General features: G+C 42.9%; 1 protein-coding gene across 1 annotated transcript in view; it reads left to right on the top strand.

Moving 5' to 3' along the window:
* Positions 1–17,311, top strand: part of CHUK (conserved helix-loop-helix ubiquitous kinase) — a gene marked incomplete at its 5' end in the record, with an annotated part of 56,441 nt that overhangs the window by 16,300 nt on the left and 22,830 nt on the right. The window contains 7 exons of the mRNA XM_019512065.1: positions 2,479–2,586; positions 5,467–5,602; positions 6,831–7,025; positions 7,922–8,024; positions 10,673–10,796; positions 11,968–12,119; positions 16,394–16,455. Of these exons, the coding sequence (XP_019367610.1) occupies positions 2,479–2,586; positions 5,467–5,602; positions 6,831–7,025; positions 7,922–8,024; positions 10,673–10,796; positions 11,968–12,119; positions 16,394–16,455 (880 nt within the window). The remainder of the gene's footprint in view (positions 1–2,478; positions 2,587–5,466; positions 5,603–6,830; positions 7,026–7,921; positions 8,025–10,672; positions 10,797–11,967; positions 12,120–16,393; positions 16,456–17,311) is intronic.

Genomic DNA, 17,311 nt, shown 5'->3' on the forward strand with positions numbered 1-17,311 from the left:
ATCCCCCCTCAGCCTTCTCTTGTGGAGGCTGAACAGGTTCAGGTCCCGTAGCCTCTCCTCATAGGGCCTGCCCTGATGTCCCCTGATCATGCGAGTGGCCCTCCTCTGGACCCTCTCCATGCTGTCCACATCCCTCTTGAAGTGTGGCGCCCAGAACTGGACGCAGTACTCCAACTGCGGCCTGACCAGTGCCACACAGAGGGGAAGGATCACCTCTTTGGACCTGCTCAAGATGCATCTGTGGATACATGACAAGGTGCAGTTGGCCTTCCTAACTGCCTCCCCACACTCCTGGCCTATGTTCATCTTGGAGTCAAAAACTGTTTTTTGAAATGCTCCGGAAAAATTCAGCTTGAGGCAAGCACGTTGTTTAGAAATTTCATAGATTTCATAGACCTTAGGGCTGGAAGGGGCCTCAGAAGATCATAGAGTCCAGCCCCCTGCCTCGGGCAGGAATTCAGCTGGGGCCATAGGATCCCAGCAAGATAAACTTCCAAATGTCTCTTGAAGGCATTCAGCCCAGACTTGGCAAAATTATGAGCAACTGAAAATAGTGCTGTAATGGGAAGTGTTGTGCAGCCTTAATGATGAACATTGTGATACACACAGTTAATAGTACTAAGGCTTCATTTATACTTCTGTAGCTTTGACCAAAATTCTGTGGCATTATGGTAAAATGCACAAAATTCTGCAGCATCTTGAATAAATTTAAAACAACATATTAAATTTTTTTGTTACTTAATTAAATTTCCAGTCATTAAAAGTAGCTCTTACATAGAATTAATTTTTGATAATCCATCTACTTCACTGTGTCCCCATTATTTTGCTATGGTGAGGGTTATCTTCTGAGTTCAGTTTAAACAGACTGGTATAGTTCACATTACTCAAAGCTGTCGCTTCAGATTGCCTGCTGAATCAGGAAGGCTTGACTGCACTAGTTTACATTCTCTTCAAATTTGCGAAGTTTTTTTTGCTGTCATAAAGGATGGAAAGTTTGGGGGTTTTTTTAAATGCACTTTTTGATTCTAGAGACATGTCTCCTATGAGAGTGGGTGAATTCCACACCATGTTCTCAGCCCCAAAGTATTTCTTTTTCCACTTCAGAATCAGCTTTATCCTTATGTGACATTAAATTTTTCAACATGTTGAAGCAAACACTGCTTATTATAAAATGGCAAAGGGTCAATCAAGACCATAGTCGCTGAATTAAAATGACTGAGGCAACAGCTACTGTGCTGAGTCACAGTAACCAGGAGGGGGTTAATGACCTGTAATGCGTCCGGTCTGACTAAGGTTACTACACTTGACTCATGTCAGTTCTGAAGATTTGTTAAAAAGGAGAGAGCCCAGCTCTGCTGTCTAAGAACTAATCTAAGTGGGGCCAAAGGTTATTTTGGGTTGTGACAATGGGGACTTTCCTTGCTGCTAGCTGGCATGGGCTGGTGTCTCAGTGGAGACCACTGGTGTTTAATCTATGACCCACGGACAGGATATAGGTTTGCACATGGCTCTGGAGTCTAGGGAACAAATGCTGCAGCTACTCATCCCCTGTTGTTTTGGTGTCGAACAGTGAACAGCAGTGGAATTTACCCCCTGCGCTTCAGAGGCATGCAGAAGTGGTGGCTCTGGTTAGCAATGTTAGTGGTGGCACAGACATACTCATGAGCTCACTGCGCATGTGGAGCTCTGGCAGGAGCCATACTGACCTGTAGGTGAACTTGGAGAGCTCACCGCATGGCCAGAGGAGGTGTGGTCGTACCCCTCCTTGGCCCACTTCAGATTTAAAGGTTTGGCCCACATATATTAAAAAATAATAATAATAAAGTTGAGCACTACTGATGTAGACTGTAGCCATAACTGAAGATTGTTGAAGATTGCATTGGGGAAACTGAGGCAGAACTTCTGCGGTACTGTATGCAGCCTGGGGGCCATACAGGGATGGTACTTCTTCCATTAATATTCTGTTGAATCCTATTTGATATTTATTTGACTCAGTAGAATGCTGTGCTTTAACACTTCTGCATTGTATTTCACCATGGGTTGGATGGCAACAGGCTATCTTCCCTGGACCACTGCTGCAAATTTGACCTATGCTATTTGTTTAGTCCCCAGTTGTTGTTTTTATTCAGTCCCCTTACCCTGTGGGCAGTGAGTTTTTTGAGTTTCCGTTCCCTGTGATAGATCTCCAAATAAGAGAGGATTCCACCACATGTGTTACCAACTAGGCCTCTTTGCTGGCAGACACAACAGAGCTTTCAAAGACCGAATGGGCTGTGGAGACTCTACTCCCCTGTTACTTCAAGTAAGATGCATTGTCAGGGATGAGTAAGAATCTCATATTCCTTCTCTCTGTTCTATCTAGAGAAGGGAATTTGAACTCCAGGGCTGCCAGGCTGGTGGATTTTGTTAATGCTGCTTTCATTGGGTTCTTAAATAAGTACACAAATCATTGCAACCATGGGAAATTTTATTTCATAGGCATGAAAAAATCAAGAAGAAAGATGCTAAGCACATCTTTGCTTTTGAAGAGATGAAAGGAGAAGTTCGGTTTAGTAGTCATTTGCCACAGCCCAACAGCCTTTGTAGGTAAGTGTGTTCATGCTGTGCACATCCAACTTTGACTTCCTTTTCCTGGTATATGCTGCCTTGATGTATTTTTGACAGCAATTGTATTCCCTATTGGCCTGTATTTTACTAAACTAAACAAGCCAGGGTCTTCCAGGGTAGTGTTTTTCAACCTATGGGTCACAAGAATATGAAAGGGTCGTGAACAAACTTTTAAAAATGGATTCTCCTTTAAAGGAGAAAAAGGTGGAAAACCATGGCTTTTTCCTTGCAGAGTTCCAGTTTGCAAGGGGCTACATGGGGCCCCCTATGCCCCATACACAACACCACCCCCCACCCCGCCCTCGGCATGCCCTCCATGCTGTGGGGGCTGGGACCTGAGGGTAGGGGATAGCTGGGTTGGGAGTGGTATTGATGTTTACAAATGGGTCCTGGTACAAAAATGGTTTAGAACCACTGGTCTGGGGCATGAATATGCAGCTTCCCTCCCAACCTTAGAACCACTGCCAAGAAAATAAGCCCCACCTACTCTCTTCAATTCTGGCCCACTGGAGACTGGCAGCTAGAGATAGCATAGGTGGCTTGGGAGTAGGTTGGAACACAGCCCTAAGTGTTCACCCCCAGGACCATGGTCAAGCTGTCCTGAGACTGTGTCTGAGTGCCTCCCTAGGATACCCACTTTGGGCCTTTTCCTGGCGACATCCTATCCAATACACTATGGCTGTCTAGTTTCCAGCTTTTGGCATGCAGAGGGAAGCAAGTCAATGGGACTTATATTTTTCAGTGGCTGCAGTCTTGTGGTCAGGAGTGAGGGAGATGTGCCCCATGTCTCTTCTTGTAAGATTAACTCTCCATTTCCCTGCTCATCTTAGTAGCCATGCTTTGTACCTGTCATACTTTCAATCTCCCTGTTGCACATGGGTGACCAGAAGCACACGCTGTATTAAAGATAAAGTTTTACTGGAGCTTTATACAACAATACTAATGCTCCCCTATCTACTGAAAATACTTGTGATACCTACCATATTTACTATGTACAAATGAGCAGTGTATCATATGTACCCATGGTTAATGATGAGCATGTGTCACCATTCAATGGACACCCTCATGAGACCTTAACCAAAACTTTTACTCAACATATGAGACCACTTTTGAGTCAGGGAATAAGTGCGCTTTCATATATCAGTCAAGACAGCATTCAGTGCAGCAATAACTTCTGCTAGAAGAATGAACAAATTGCAAGCTTTGGTGGCTCTACCATTTAGTTTTCTATGGAAGCAAAGTGATCATGCACCTATATACTACCTTCCTGCCCAATACAATAACTGATGTCCATTTTAACCAATCAGTAGTTTCTCTCAGACTTCATTCATTCATTTAAGCAGTCTAAACTTGCATAATGTATGTTAGAAGCAAACGGTTAAAGGCTGTAAAAAGTTCCCCAAACTATCTTTCTCCCTCCCTTACAGAGATGATAATAAAAATCAGGGTGTTTCACCTTAACACAGTTTCAAACAGTATAGCAAAATGGAGAGATTTACTAATTAATCTTTGTGACTTGTAAAACTTAGTGGACATGCACCTAGTGGTATTTGTACCATCTTGGACATAGTGTCATTGCAGTCTGAGAAGCAGCAGGGTGGAACACATTCCATACACCAGTTAAACATCTGGTCACTAGATTAACATATGGATGTGATGCATGGCTTGACAGGACAGTATTCCAGCCACCCTGTAGGATCCTGGGTCCCACTTTCTTCAGTGGTTTGTACTGCTTATCAAATTATTTCATAGTTAGTTTCATAGCGCTTAGGGTCGGAAGGGACCTAAGCAGATCATCAGGTCCAACCCCGCAACTGTGGAGTAAGAATGTGTAGAGTCCACTTGAAAAAAAAATGGTTACTAACCTATAACTAAAGTTCTTCAAAATGGCCTCTGCGCATTTCCGCTCCCTGCCCACATTCCCCTTTTCCTCAGAGTCCTAATCAGAAACCCAGATGCAGGCATGGTAGAAAGGACTGTTGTTTTGAGAACATTCAGGAATACAAGAGGGCTCACAGTGAGCGATGACAGTATTCCACTGAGTACTACTGCATATGTAGTCCCATGTGCATACATGTGCAGAGGTCACTTGAAGAACTTTGGTTACAGGTGGGTGATTTTGTCTCTCTTTTGGCTGTTTGGATAACACTGGGGCCTGACTTGGAATGTCTGCTTGCTAGGAAAAGCAGCAACAAAGTTAGTCTGACACTTCTCCAATCTAATCTTGTTGGTATGGACATCTAAATCTAACTGGAACCAGTGAAAGGTTCGTGTTAGACATAAACATTGTTTTGTCCCCCTAATTAAAAAAAAAATGTTTAGCTCTATTAACATAACATCAAGGTGAAGTGATTTAAAAAGCCCGGTGAATACCCAAGAAGCTCTGGAACAGCGTTGTCTCTGGTTCTTGGCCATAAAGCGTACATATGGAAGACAATACTAGATTTCCTGTATGCCAGAATAACACTACTGTTGATATGTTGGCTTTTGCCTTATGTATGATTCATAGATGCTAGGGTCGGAAAGGACCTCAACAGATCATCAAGTCCAGCCCCCTGCCTAGGCAGGAAAGAGTGCTGGGGTCTGTTTTTACTGTTCAACTTTACTATTGTACTAATATATTTTTTTCATTCAGATAAACTATTTTATGAACAGAAAAGATAGAATGGAGGAAAAATACCTTGGATAAAATTCTGCTCCCATTGCATGTGAACTGTGTTATTGATTTCATTGGAGCACCATGCTCCCCCTTTGTACATGCTTCTAGTATTTACAGGAGATGTATGAATTAATTGGATTTCTCAATGTAAGATGCCTGCTTTTCAATTTTTATTTCACCTGTCAATACTTTTGGTTTAGTATAATTGTAGAACCAATGGAAAATTGGTTACAACTGATGCTGAATTGGGATCCACAACAAAGGGGTGGAGGTGTAGACCCAGAAAGCAATCGTCTGAGATGTTTCCTGTTAATGGATCAAATACTAAATTTGAAGGTAAGCTTAAATGTTTAAATATTGAGAATGAAGGGCTTTTGGTGGGAAGTGAATGAAAATAAAGTGCAATTTTAGCTGATCCGTTTGTTTTTTTTCTTGAAATCCTGACACCTTCCAGATCAAGGTCACGAGGAAAGTATTCTCCATTGCTTCAGGTCTTATAGGGACTACCTAAGTCTCTGTGAAAGTTTGCAATGCCTTTAATTTGCTCTTTTTGCTTGGCCACTGAGTGGCCAAGAGGCACCGGTTTTTGCCTCTCAGTCACTCAGAGGAGGTTGGGGGGCGGCACATGGCAAAAAGAACGATTAAAGGCGGTGCTGTACCATGAACTTCTGCCACAATTTAGGTAGGTCCCTACTTATATATTCATGCCTGGATCCAGTTGATATATGAAGGCAAAAATACCACCAGCAATATGATTTGCTTAGTTTTATTTTGGCAGCTAAAGAGTGGTCTTACAACAATGGACTGTGTGCCATGCATTGTGTGCCAAACCTAGGTAGCATTTAAAGAATGTCAAGGCTAGATCACTATCCCTTTGCATGTTGGAGTTTTGCTGAAGAGTTTGAAGAGTGGCAGTTCAGAGGAGCAGTGTGTGTGGTTTCAGCAGTACAGTTTGTGCTGCAGAATTGATTCAGCAGTGTTGGGGCTGATGTGTACTTTAGTGTTTTTGGGCTCCTAGGTGTAATAAAAGTCTGGTTTTAAAACTCTTCCTGCTTTGGGAGTATAACAGTTATCCAGTGCTTTGCCCCTATATCTCCTGTTATTTCGTTAGTCAATTTTACATTTCTTTATTAAATTTCTGCTTTCCATAGCAGCTTGTTCTTAGCCCAGTGGTGCTCAACCTTTCTGCCCTGGGGGCTAGATAGGCAGTTCCCGGCCCCTTCACGGGTTGGATCCAGTTGGTGAGCTGGATTGGCATGTGGGGTGGGCATAGTGGGGCTCCATCCAGCCTTGCAGGAGGAGGGGAGCTGGCCCAGCCCCAGGAGGGATGGGGACTATCTGGTCCTGTGGGGTTTGAGAATTTAGTAGCGGGGGAGGGTTGGTGGTATTAAATGCCACCCTTCCTACACCACCAAATTTCGCCACCTGTGGAGAACCCCACAAGCTGGATTTGGCCCATGGGCCAGAGGTACAGCACCTCTGTCTTAGCCTGAGAATTTTTTATTCTTTTTTTATGCTTGAAAGAAATTGTAGCAGTTCTTTGGCTGTTTTTTTTTTTTTACAGATTGTACATATCCTAAATATGACTTCTGCCAAGATTGTTTCATTTCTCTTGCAACCTGAGGAAAGTCTGCATTCACTTCAGTCTCGCATTGAGGTTGAAACTGGAATAAGTACTGGAAATCAAGAGTTGCTTTTGGAAATGGGGGTTTCCCTGGACCCTCGGAAACCTGCCTCCCAGTGTGTTATTGATGGCGTTGTAAGCATATTTCCATTTTACTCCATTGCTGTCATGTCTTTTCTTTTAAACGTGAATGCTAAAATCTCAAGGAATATTAACTGCGTTGATTCCATCAGTGATTCTAGTTTAAGTTGTTGTCTTAACAGACTCTGTCGTATCTCTTGCTTTATAAGAATAGGTATTGACTAGGCAAGCTTCAGCATCCCTTGCTTGGCAGTTAATGTTATGAATAACTGAGTACGTTTTGCATTGCAATTTGAGTATCTACTATATTGGTTTCACAGTTGTTGTTTTTCACGGCTGTTCCTCAGCTCCTAGAACAGTGATTCTCAACCAGAGGGCTGGGGCACCCTGGGGTGCTGTCAGATCTTTTGAAGGGTTCCATGAGGTGGGAGGAGATAAGCGAGGTGTTAGGAGATAAGCACAGGCTCATGGTTGTCTCTGCCTGGACAATCCCTCACTCCCACTGCCAGGATCCTCTGAAAGGAGATAAGCCCTCTAATCTATAAAATTAGTTTTTTGAAATTGAGTGCCACTCAATTTATAGAAGTTATGGAGGGGTGCATCAAGTCTTAAAAGGTTGAGAGCCACTGTCCTAGACGCTCCCTGCTGTGGTTTCTTCTGTGCCATGCTACACGTTTCTACCTCCCCACCCCAGTGGCTAGGTTTTTTTAAAAAAGTGTCCTCATTAAGCACATAAATAAAGTAGCTTAGCTTCCCACAGTGCTTAGTCCCTTTGCCAGTGCTTAGGAAAACCAGGCTTTCAGGGTAAAAAAAAAATAATCATGACTGTGTGTTAGTTGAGTAATTTTTTTAAAATTAATTTATACAGTCCTGTAACAGTGACCCTTTGGGTGGGCAGGAGGTGTTTTTAATCCTTTCAGCTTACACATTTCCTCTCCTTTCCTCACCAGAGAGGCTGGGATAGTTACATGGTTTATTTGTTTGATAAAAGCAAAACTGTCTATGAAGGTCCCTTTGCTTCCAGAAGTCTGTCTGACTGTGTAAATTACATTGGTAAGTATATTATATTTGATATTGAGCCTGAATATGCTTCAGCTAACTTAAAACCAAAGTCTGACTTGTTTTCAGTGCCTTCGTGTGTACCTTACAGAGCCTCTGAACATTTTATTTCCTTTAAGCTTTTGTATCTATATGCTAAAAAGCTCTGTGCACTGGGGGAACATTCCCCAGTTTGACTGCCAGTAAATACACCTAGCGCAAATACCACCATTCAGTCAGCAGCCAAGTGGGGCAAAGAGAGTTGTGGAATTCCATAAATTGGAGATGAAAACAACCTGCATGACCTGACCTCATTGCCAGCTCTCCCTTTATGCAGTTTTAAAATCTTTTTGCTCTAATCCTTTGTGTGGTTTAGGTCTCCAGTGAATATTTCACTTTTGTATTAAGTATGCAGTAGAGCGAGGAGTGAAAGCCAGGTCTTCCATCAGTTTGGTGAGTACTCCAGAGACCTAAACAACACTAAGCGTTAAAGCAAAAGGATTTTCAAACTGCATAAATTATTGAAGGAGAGCTGGTGATTAGATCAGGTCACGCAGATTGTTTCCATCTCCAATATATGTGATTCCACAGCACTCTTTGCTCCACTTGGCCTCTGATGGGGTGATTGTATTTGTGAGGGGTTTACTTGCCTCTTTCTGTCCTGGTGAATATTTATTCTGTGCGCATGAAACAGCTTCAACAGAAGTGAGGGAGAGTTTCCCCATTCCAGGACTCTCAATAGTCTGGGTGTTCTCAGGGCACTGTCCTGAGAGGTGGGAGACTTGAGTTTGACTTCATTCAGACAGAGGAGAGTGGTAAAACCAGTTCCCCACATTGCAAGTACTTTAACCCTTGAGGTATTGGGGGGAAAAGGGGGAGGTGACTTCTGCTTCTGCCATGTTTGGTGCAGTGCTTCATATATTAAGTGTGGTCTGAAAATGCCCTTTGGCCCATGCTCTGTAAGTGACACAGAACACTTAGTATATGGATCCCAATGTGCTTTCCCTTGAGGTCAGAGTTGAGGTTCTCAACACTGTCCAAACTGAGGTGCCGAAGTAGAATTTTGGTCATTGGAGGAACTGTAATAACTAGGGGAGCATCAATAAAGATTTTCTTGCCTGATACTGATAGCCAATTATTAACCAGCCATTTCAGCTGATACCGATCTGATAACCAGTTTATAGGAATACATCCAGGCAGCATGGAGAGCAGTGCCCAGTGGGTAAGTCTAGGGGGCAAGTGGCATGGAGGGAGGCAGATTGAGGCCCCCACAGTGACAAAGGGTGTGGGCCTGGAGGTGCTGACCAGCCACGGTGGTGAATGGGAACTGGGGCAGGGAGCAGGATGGAGCCGCAGACAGCTCATCCAGGGGATCAGCATCCTGGTGCTTAAAAATGGCGGCAGGGGTGCTTGAACAAAAGCTCTTTAAATGAGCTTTCATTCAAGTGCTGCCACCACCATTTCTAAGTGTGGGGACACTTTTAACCGGAGCTGAGCAGGGTGAGGGCAGACGTGGGCTACCCGCTGTGGGCTCAGGGCCCTCTGCTGCCTTTGCTGCATGTTACCGGCCCACCTGGCAACAGGAGACACAACTCACTGACCCCACTGCTGCTGGGTGGGCAGGGGACTTGCAGCTAATGTGCAGCCCCTGGGGCAAAGGCAGCAGAGCAGAAAGCCCTGAGCCCACAGCTGGCAGCCCGCATCCACCCTGCACACGCATCTGGGGGGGCACATGCCTTCCCCAGAGGGTGTGGGCAGCCACTCCCTGGACATGCCACCTGTGGCTCCGTTCTGCTCATGGCCCCAGGTCCCATTCACCATTCTGGCTGAGCAGTGCCCCCAGCCCCTGCCCCACTCCCTCCCTTACTGTGGGGGCCTCGATCTGCACACCCTCCTTCCCCCCCACAACACCCATTCCCCTCCACTGCTCTCCACACTGCCCAGCTGCATTCCTGGCCACATGCATGCATTTGCCTGTGCGCATGCACATGGCATCTGGGGGCCCCAGCCAGAAGGCATATTATATTTATTGGTGTCATTGGCTACACCAGCCAAAAAAAGCTGATAGCCAATTAATTTTCCTTTCATCGGTGCTGATCCAATATGGCACTGATATATCGGTGCACCTCTAGTAATAACAACCTTAAGTCAGTGGGGGCCAACCTTTTTAGCAGGTATGTCACAAATTAGTTCCCAATCCTCCCTGAGTGCCACTCTGATTGCCTTCACCTGCCTGATTAGCAGCTCTGCTTTCTGCTCCTTGCCTTGTGCCCCCTGCCTCTTTTGCTCTGCTTTCTGCTTCTTGGCATATGTGCTGCTTTGCAGCCTGATCCCTCCCTGATCTGCCGTGTGCCACACACAGGCTGCCAGTGTCACTTGTGGCACTCATATTGCAGGTTGGCCACTCCCGACTTAAGTGCTTCCAGGCTTAGGAGGCAATTTAGCAGCAGCTTTGAGGATTACAGTTTTCATAGATTTCATAGACATTAGGGCTGGAAGAGTCCTCAGAAGATCATTGTGTGCAGCCCCCTGCCCGAGGGGCAGGAAGTCAGCTGGGGTCACAGGATCCCAGCAAGATAAGCATCCAAATTTCTCTTGAAGGTGTTCAGTGTAGTGCCTGGGTGCCCTTAGTTTATCTCTCTCTCTCTTTCTTCTGTGTCCAGTACAGGATAGCAAAATCCAATTGCCAATTTCACAGCTGCGTAAAGTGTGGGCAGAAGCTGTCCATTATGTGACTGGGCTGAAAGAAGATTACAGCAGGCTCTACCAGGGGCAAAGAGCTGCAATGTAAGTCTCTGCTAATTTGGTAACTGGGGACAGGTGTACAAAAGGTATGAGGTCTGAACTGAAATGTGTAGGAAGTAAGGCTGCTGACAGATGTAGAACCCACATCTACACAATCCCACCCCCCAAAAACCCCAAACCTGCACTTTTACTGGAAGAGGCAGTGTATTAGTTCAGTCTGGTTCTGCAGGGTCTGTATAGATTGTGTGCTTCAGCGAGGCTTTTTGTCGCTTTCATCCAAAGCTGATTCAGTCAGCTATTAGAGAAAAGTGCCAAAAAAGCCCTGCTGAAGTGCCTGGTCTATACAGACTTTAGGTGAGCAAGGTCAAACTAACGCAGTGCCTCATCTGGGCACGTGCTGGGCTCAGCATGGGGGTACGTGGAGTTTACAGTAAACACCATCTTTTTTTTGTTTTTCTTTTATGTCTGTAAGCAGCCTATATGATTGTTGCCTGCCCACCCTTTTGAAATGCTTTGTTCTTTTCCACCCTAAATTTATATGGTAAATCCTCTTTGGATTTACAACTGATCACTCAAAGGCATCTCTTCCATCGCACACATTCTAGATGAAAACTGCGTTAAATTGGAATTAAATTTGAGAGTACACAAGAGTAATTCATGGGGAGTAAAATGCATTTTGGGGCAGAATAATTATTCCCTAATAAGTATTAAAAAAAAAATCCAACAAATTCCAATTTGAGCTTAATTTTAAAAGAAATCCAAAAAAGTTAAGGTCAGTGCATACATGGGTAAGGTAAATGAGCTGCCTTGCCTGCCTTGAACTGATTAAATAGCCAAATAGTTATGATTAGTGCATAGTAATGACTTGTGGTCCTAAATGAGCTTAAACCAATTTTTAAAAACAATCCTGGTCTACTGGGGTCACTCTAAGTAGGTGAGGCTAATAAAATTGGGAAATAAAGAAGGGTCACTCTTCCCTATTTCACAGATAGGGAGCTAAGGCATGGAGGAGTTGTGACTTGTCCAGTCAGTAGCACCATAAGAATAATCATTTTCATAGATCGTTTTTAAAAGAAATTCAGGGTCACTAAAGCATTCCTTCCAGGTGCCAGAATTAAGTTTCCTCACTGCAGTCAGTTCTTTGTTATCGTTGTTAATTTTCATTAGTTTCTTCATTAATTTTAAGAAATGCTTTTTGTGCTTATTACTCTAGGTTGAGTCTCCTCCGATATAATGCCAATTTAACCAAAATGAAAAATAATATGGTATCAGCATCTCAGCAACTGAAAGCAAAGCTGGAATTCTTTCATCAGAGTATTCACCTTGATCTGGAAAGATACAGTGACCAGATGGCTTATGGAATATGTAAGCATTCTAGGAGTATTTAACTTGGAACAAGTCAGATGGGACCTCCTGGATTGTCTAGTGGGACCTCCCTTCTTTGGCTCATGCTGCATAACTGGTGACTGCTGTTGCTATTTAATATGCAATTATATTATGGTTAGGCTTGATACTGAAGCCTCAGTGAAAAGAATGATGAGTGGCACACAAACATGGATAGATTAAGAGAATTTATAACCTGCAAGGTACAAGCAGATGTACGGTTGGGGATGAGTTCTGATCTGAATGAACGAATATGGTAGCAATCAGCCGGTGTTTTTGGTGTTTTTGTTACTGTGTTTATTAGTTGGGGATAGAGATTTGGGGAGGGAAAGAGGGGGAATGAGAATGTTGGGGAAGATAAGGGAGCATGAAAAGGTAGTAGTAGTAGATGGAGTGTCCCTGCTTCACACCTACTTCCTTGGGGTTGTAGAAGAGTACTGGAGGTATCATAGCAGAGACATGTGCTACAAATGAGTAAGAAGGGGGTGAATTGGGGGAAGGTTGGTTGTTGTGTGGACTTATTTGGGGATTTTTCCCTTATGGGTGTGTGATGGGGGAATCGAGACCTCGCCTGGTAAGGGTAGTCATGTGCAACAAGTGACTCCTGATCATCAGCATGTTACAGTCCACACTTACAAGAGAGCAGTCAAAATGGCAACGTGGAATGCGAAGACTACATCAAATTGAGAAATTGGACAATGTCAAGCATGAAATTGAGAGATTAAAGATCAATGTTCTAGGTCTGTGTGAAACACGTTGGAAAGAGGCTGGAATTATTGTTTCAGAAGATGTGTAGATCATCTATTCAGGAGGCCAGATGCACAAAAGGGTGGTTGGGTTGATTTTGGATGAAGAAACATTAAAATGTTTGCATGGTTTTTGGGCAATATCTGATAGTGATGCTTGTGAAAATAAAGGCTAAACCTTTCAACATTGTAGTAGTACAAATGTATGCATCGACAGCTGAAAGTGGGGAAGAGGACATTGATTGTTTCTATGAGGACCTTGATAAAGCAAAACAATGCAGACCTCAAGAAGTGGTCATAGCGATGGGTGACCTAAATGCAAAAGTTGGTTAGGAGGAGTAGATAATATTGTTGGACCTCATGGACTTGGTGAGAAAAATGAAAGGAGAGAGAGATGGATTGATTGGCGAGTTGCAAATAATCAGGTCATTATGAACACATGGTTTGAACACCACTCGAGAAAAAGGTATACATGGAACAGTCTTGGAACATAAGGAACCAAATTGATTACATCATCATCAACAGAAGATTCAGGAATGCAGTTCAACAATTGGAAACTTACCCAGGGGCTGACTGGGTGATCATATACGTGTAGTATGCACCATTAAGATAAGGTTGAGGAAACTTAAGTAACCAAAAGTGACAAAGAAGCATGATTACTCAGTTCTAATGGAAAAAGATATGATTAAAGAGAGGTACACAGTTGCAGACCAAAACCATTTTCAAGAAATTGAAGATGAAGGAAATATGTCAAACTGGGAAATTTTCGAAGAAGCACTAGTTGAAACAGCCAAGGATGTCATTCCATCAAAAGTAAGGCAAAAGAAACAGAAATGGAGGACTGAAGAAATCCTTGAACTTATGGAAGAAAGAAAGATGAAAACCCATAGTATGGAAGAGTATAAGAAACTGGGCAAAAGAATTAAATCAAGGTGCAATGAAAAAAGGAAAAATGACTGAATGAAAAATGTAGAGACAGAAAAACAAAGGATAAAGAGGTTACATCAATGTATAGAAATATCAGACATCACAGGCAAAGGAGGCTGTACTGCTAGGGGATGTATAAAAGTCAAGAATGGTGATTTAATTATGGAACAAGAACAAGTATTAAAAAGATGGACATAGTGTACTGAAGAGTTATTCCACAGCAGTCAAGAAAAAAAAGCCATCTATTAAGAAGAACATGGATGGTTTGAAAATTCTTAAGGCAGAAATACAAGCAGTTATCAACTGAATGAAAACCAATAAAGCTGCAGGGCCAGATGAGATTACAGTAGAACAAATAATGGTTGGAAGAGTTTGGTATAGCAAAGTTAACAACTGTTATCAATGAGATTTATGAAAGTGGAGTACTACCTGAGGACCTTAGTAAATCGATCTTTATTGCACTACCCAGAAGACCCAGAGCCACTGAATGTGAACTCCATTTAACCATCATTTTAATGAGCTATGTGACAAAGTTCTGATGGTGAGAATTAGAAGTAGAATAAGACCAGAGTGTGTAAAAGTGCAGTGTGGTTTTGTCTAAGATCCAAGTACAAGAGATGCTATCTTCATAGCATGAATGCTTTTTGGAGAAGGCAGTAGGAATGAGGGAAAGACCTTTTCTTGTGTTTTCTTGTTTATACCAAAACTTTTGATAGTCAAGAATGAGGAGTTAATGAAAATGCTGGAAGAATTGGATATTGATGGTAAAGACTTGAGAATTTTAAGAAACCTCTATTGGGACCAAACTGCAGCAGTGAAGATAGAAAATGAACTAAGTGATTTATTCCAAATTAAGAGAGGCATGGGGCAAGGCTGTGTTTTTTCACTGGATTCATTCGTCTTGTGAGAAAATACTGAGGGATTTACCAAGGCTGATTATTGGTGGCCAGAATTCGAACAACTTGTGTTATGCTGCTGAGACAGTCTGAATGTCTGATTCGGAAGAGAAGCCGCAAGGAATTTTAGATAAAATTGTTGGTGAAAGTGAGAAATAGGGTCTAAGTATTAACTGTAGGAAAACAATACATGGTAATTACAAAGAAGATGATCATTCCATTATGCAACATCAAAGTGGAAAAGGAACAGATAAGGCAGGCTAATAAATGTAACTACTTGGGAAGCTGGATAACGTCAGCTGGTAAATGCGATCACGAAATAAAACGGAGTAGAGATGGCAAAAGACGCATTTCTGGAAATGAAAAAGATATTGACAAATAGTAACATTTCTATGGGGGTGAAGTTAAGAGTCTTGGATTGCTATGTTATACCAGTCATCGTGTATGCATTGGAGTGCTAGACAATATTGCCAAGTATGGAAGAGAGAATTGAAGCAACTGAGATGTGGTTCTTAAGGTGCATCTTGAAAGTATGTTGGACAAGTTGCACTTCAGATGAAGATCTTTTGGTAAGAGCAGGCTGCAGGAGGAAGCTGCTGATTAACATCGGAAAGAGACAGTTGGAATTTCTTGGACATGTTATGAGGAAAGAGGAAATTGAAAGTCTGGTTGTAACTGGAAAGATTGAAGGAAGGAGAGATTGTGGAAGACAGAGGTTGACTTACATCAAGAGTCTATCTAAATGGATGAATGTATTGACACGGGAAATTCTGTATGCCTCAAAGAGAAGAGATCTGTGGAAGACCATGATCACCAATGTCCTGTTTGGATATAGTACTTAGAGAGAGACATGCCTGTAAGAGAGATTTATAGAAATAAAGTCCATAGGACTATTGCATCACCCATTTTAACCTCTTGTGTAGCAGCCCAGAGAACACCACCCAATGATTTCTGCACGCAGCCTGGTATTTCTGGATTGTGGGAGTGATGGTGATCAGCTGTTGGAACCTTTTACATAGGGATTCACCTTTTACACTGGACTCTTTGTTACTTTGGGTTTTTAAATTTCTGAAAAATCTTCTCTGACCCAAGCCTGAGAAATGGAATGAATGTAGACGTTACTGGGTGGCTTCATGGCCTATGCTGAGGCACCTAATGCTTTATAATGGTCCCTCTGTCTTAAGCACTTGCAAGTCCTTGAGAATTCTGTCTTTTTGGAGTGTCAAGATGGGTTTTCTGAAGTGTTTGGGATCTGTCCTAACCTTGCAAAAGCCAATGATTGTACTCTCACCTCTAGATTCTGTGGCACAGAGAAACCCCCTGCACTCAGGCTATTTGTTTGCAGGATGATGAGGATTATCAAAAATACTAATACTGATCAGAAATGCAAAGGCCAGAATTTTTTTTTTTATTTTTTTTTTTTAAAGTGTAAATTCATCTGCTCAGTTTTTCAAACAGGCTGAACTAAAAAAAAAAAAGATGTTACTTGAAACTGGCCTCCCAACATGTCAAGAATTCAGGACAGTTTAGATCCCTAAAAAAGGATTTATACACTTAATTTTATGTGCAATGTTTTAAAAATTTGTGCATATGTGTATACATTTATAAACTAGATCTGTATGCCAGGTCTAGTTTGTTTCATGTCTATGTCTTTTCTATAAATTAACCAAACTCCATTTTTTTAAAGCTTCTGAAAAGATGCTCAAAGCCTGGAAGGAAATGGAAGAAAAGGCCATCCATTGTGCCCAGGTATGGAATGTAAAAGAGGTTTGCTTACTTTGGCTCTCATGTTACAACTTTATTTTCTTATGGCTGTACCTCAGTTAGTTTCCAAGACATCAGATTGCATCTCTTTGAGGCCTACAGAATGATCTCATTCAACTTGATCAACCCCTGACCTTTGTCACCAGAAGTCCCTTCCCTTGCTTCAGAAGTACTCTGGTGGAGGGGGATTGCCATCTTGAAACTAGGGGAAAAAGATCGTATACTAAAAAAATCAAACATCTACTATAACTTAATTTAATTTTAACAGTTTAATTTTTTTTGTCCTGATTAATGTGCATTTATGTAGTGTATCTAGAGGTGATTGCATAATAGCTTAAAATATGGTCTTACTCTTGTATGTTATATGTGGGGGGCAAGAGGGGGTGTATGTGGAGGGTGTGTGGATGGGGAGGGTGCATGTGGTGGGTAGGTGCCTGGGTGTGGAGGGGTGTTGGGGTGGGTGGGAGAGTCTTTGTAGTCTCTAGGGAGTATGCAAGTCCCTGGAGCTGCATTTCACGGCATGTTGCAGGGTCAGTGCCACCCAGCCCCATAGGGCTCAGCTTCTGCAGCATACAGGGCCAGCCCAGCCTGGCCCTATAGCTGACAGCTCCCTGCACTTCCGGCCCCCTTTCCCCCAATGGGAGTCTCTGGCCCTGGTGAAGCCCTTACCTAAGTTTCCACTCTCGTAGGCAGGGAGGGCTAGGGACAGCCGCCTGGGGAGCAGACACAAACTCTGCCAGGCAGAGGCTTTTAGTCTTCAGTGCCTCGGGGCTGGGGGTGGGTCAGGCCAGGCTGGGGTGATAAATTCTGTGTTATCAGCTCCCTCATCTATCAGGTTTGC

The sequence above is a fragment of the Gavialis gangeticus genome, unplaced genomic scaffold, assembly GCF_001723915.1.
Source record: "Gavialis gangeticus isolate Ggan-Ray unplaced genomic scaffold, GavGan_comp1, whole genome shotgun sequence".
Classification (NCBI taxonomy): Eukaryota; Metazoa; Chordata; order Crocodylia; family Gavialidae; genus Gavialis; species Gavialis gangeticus.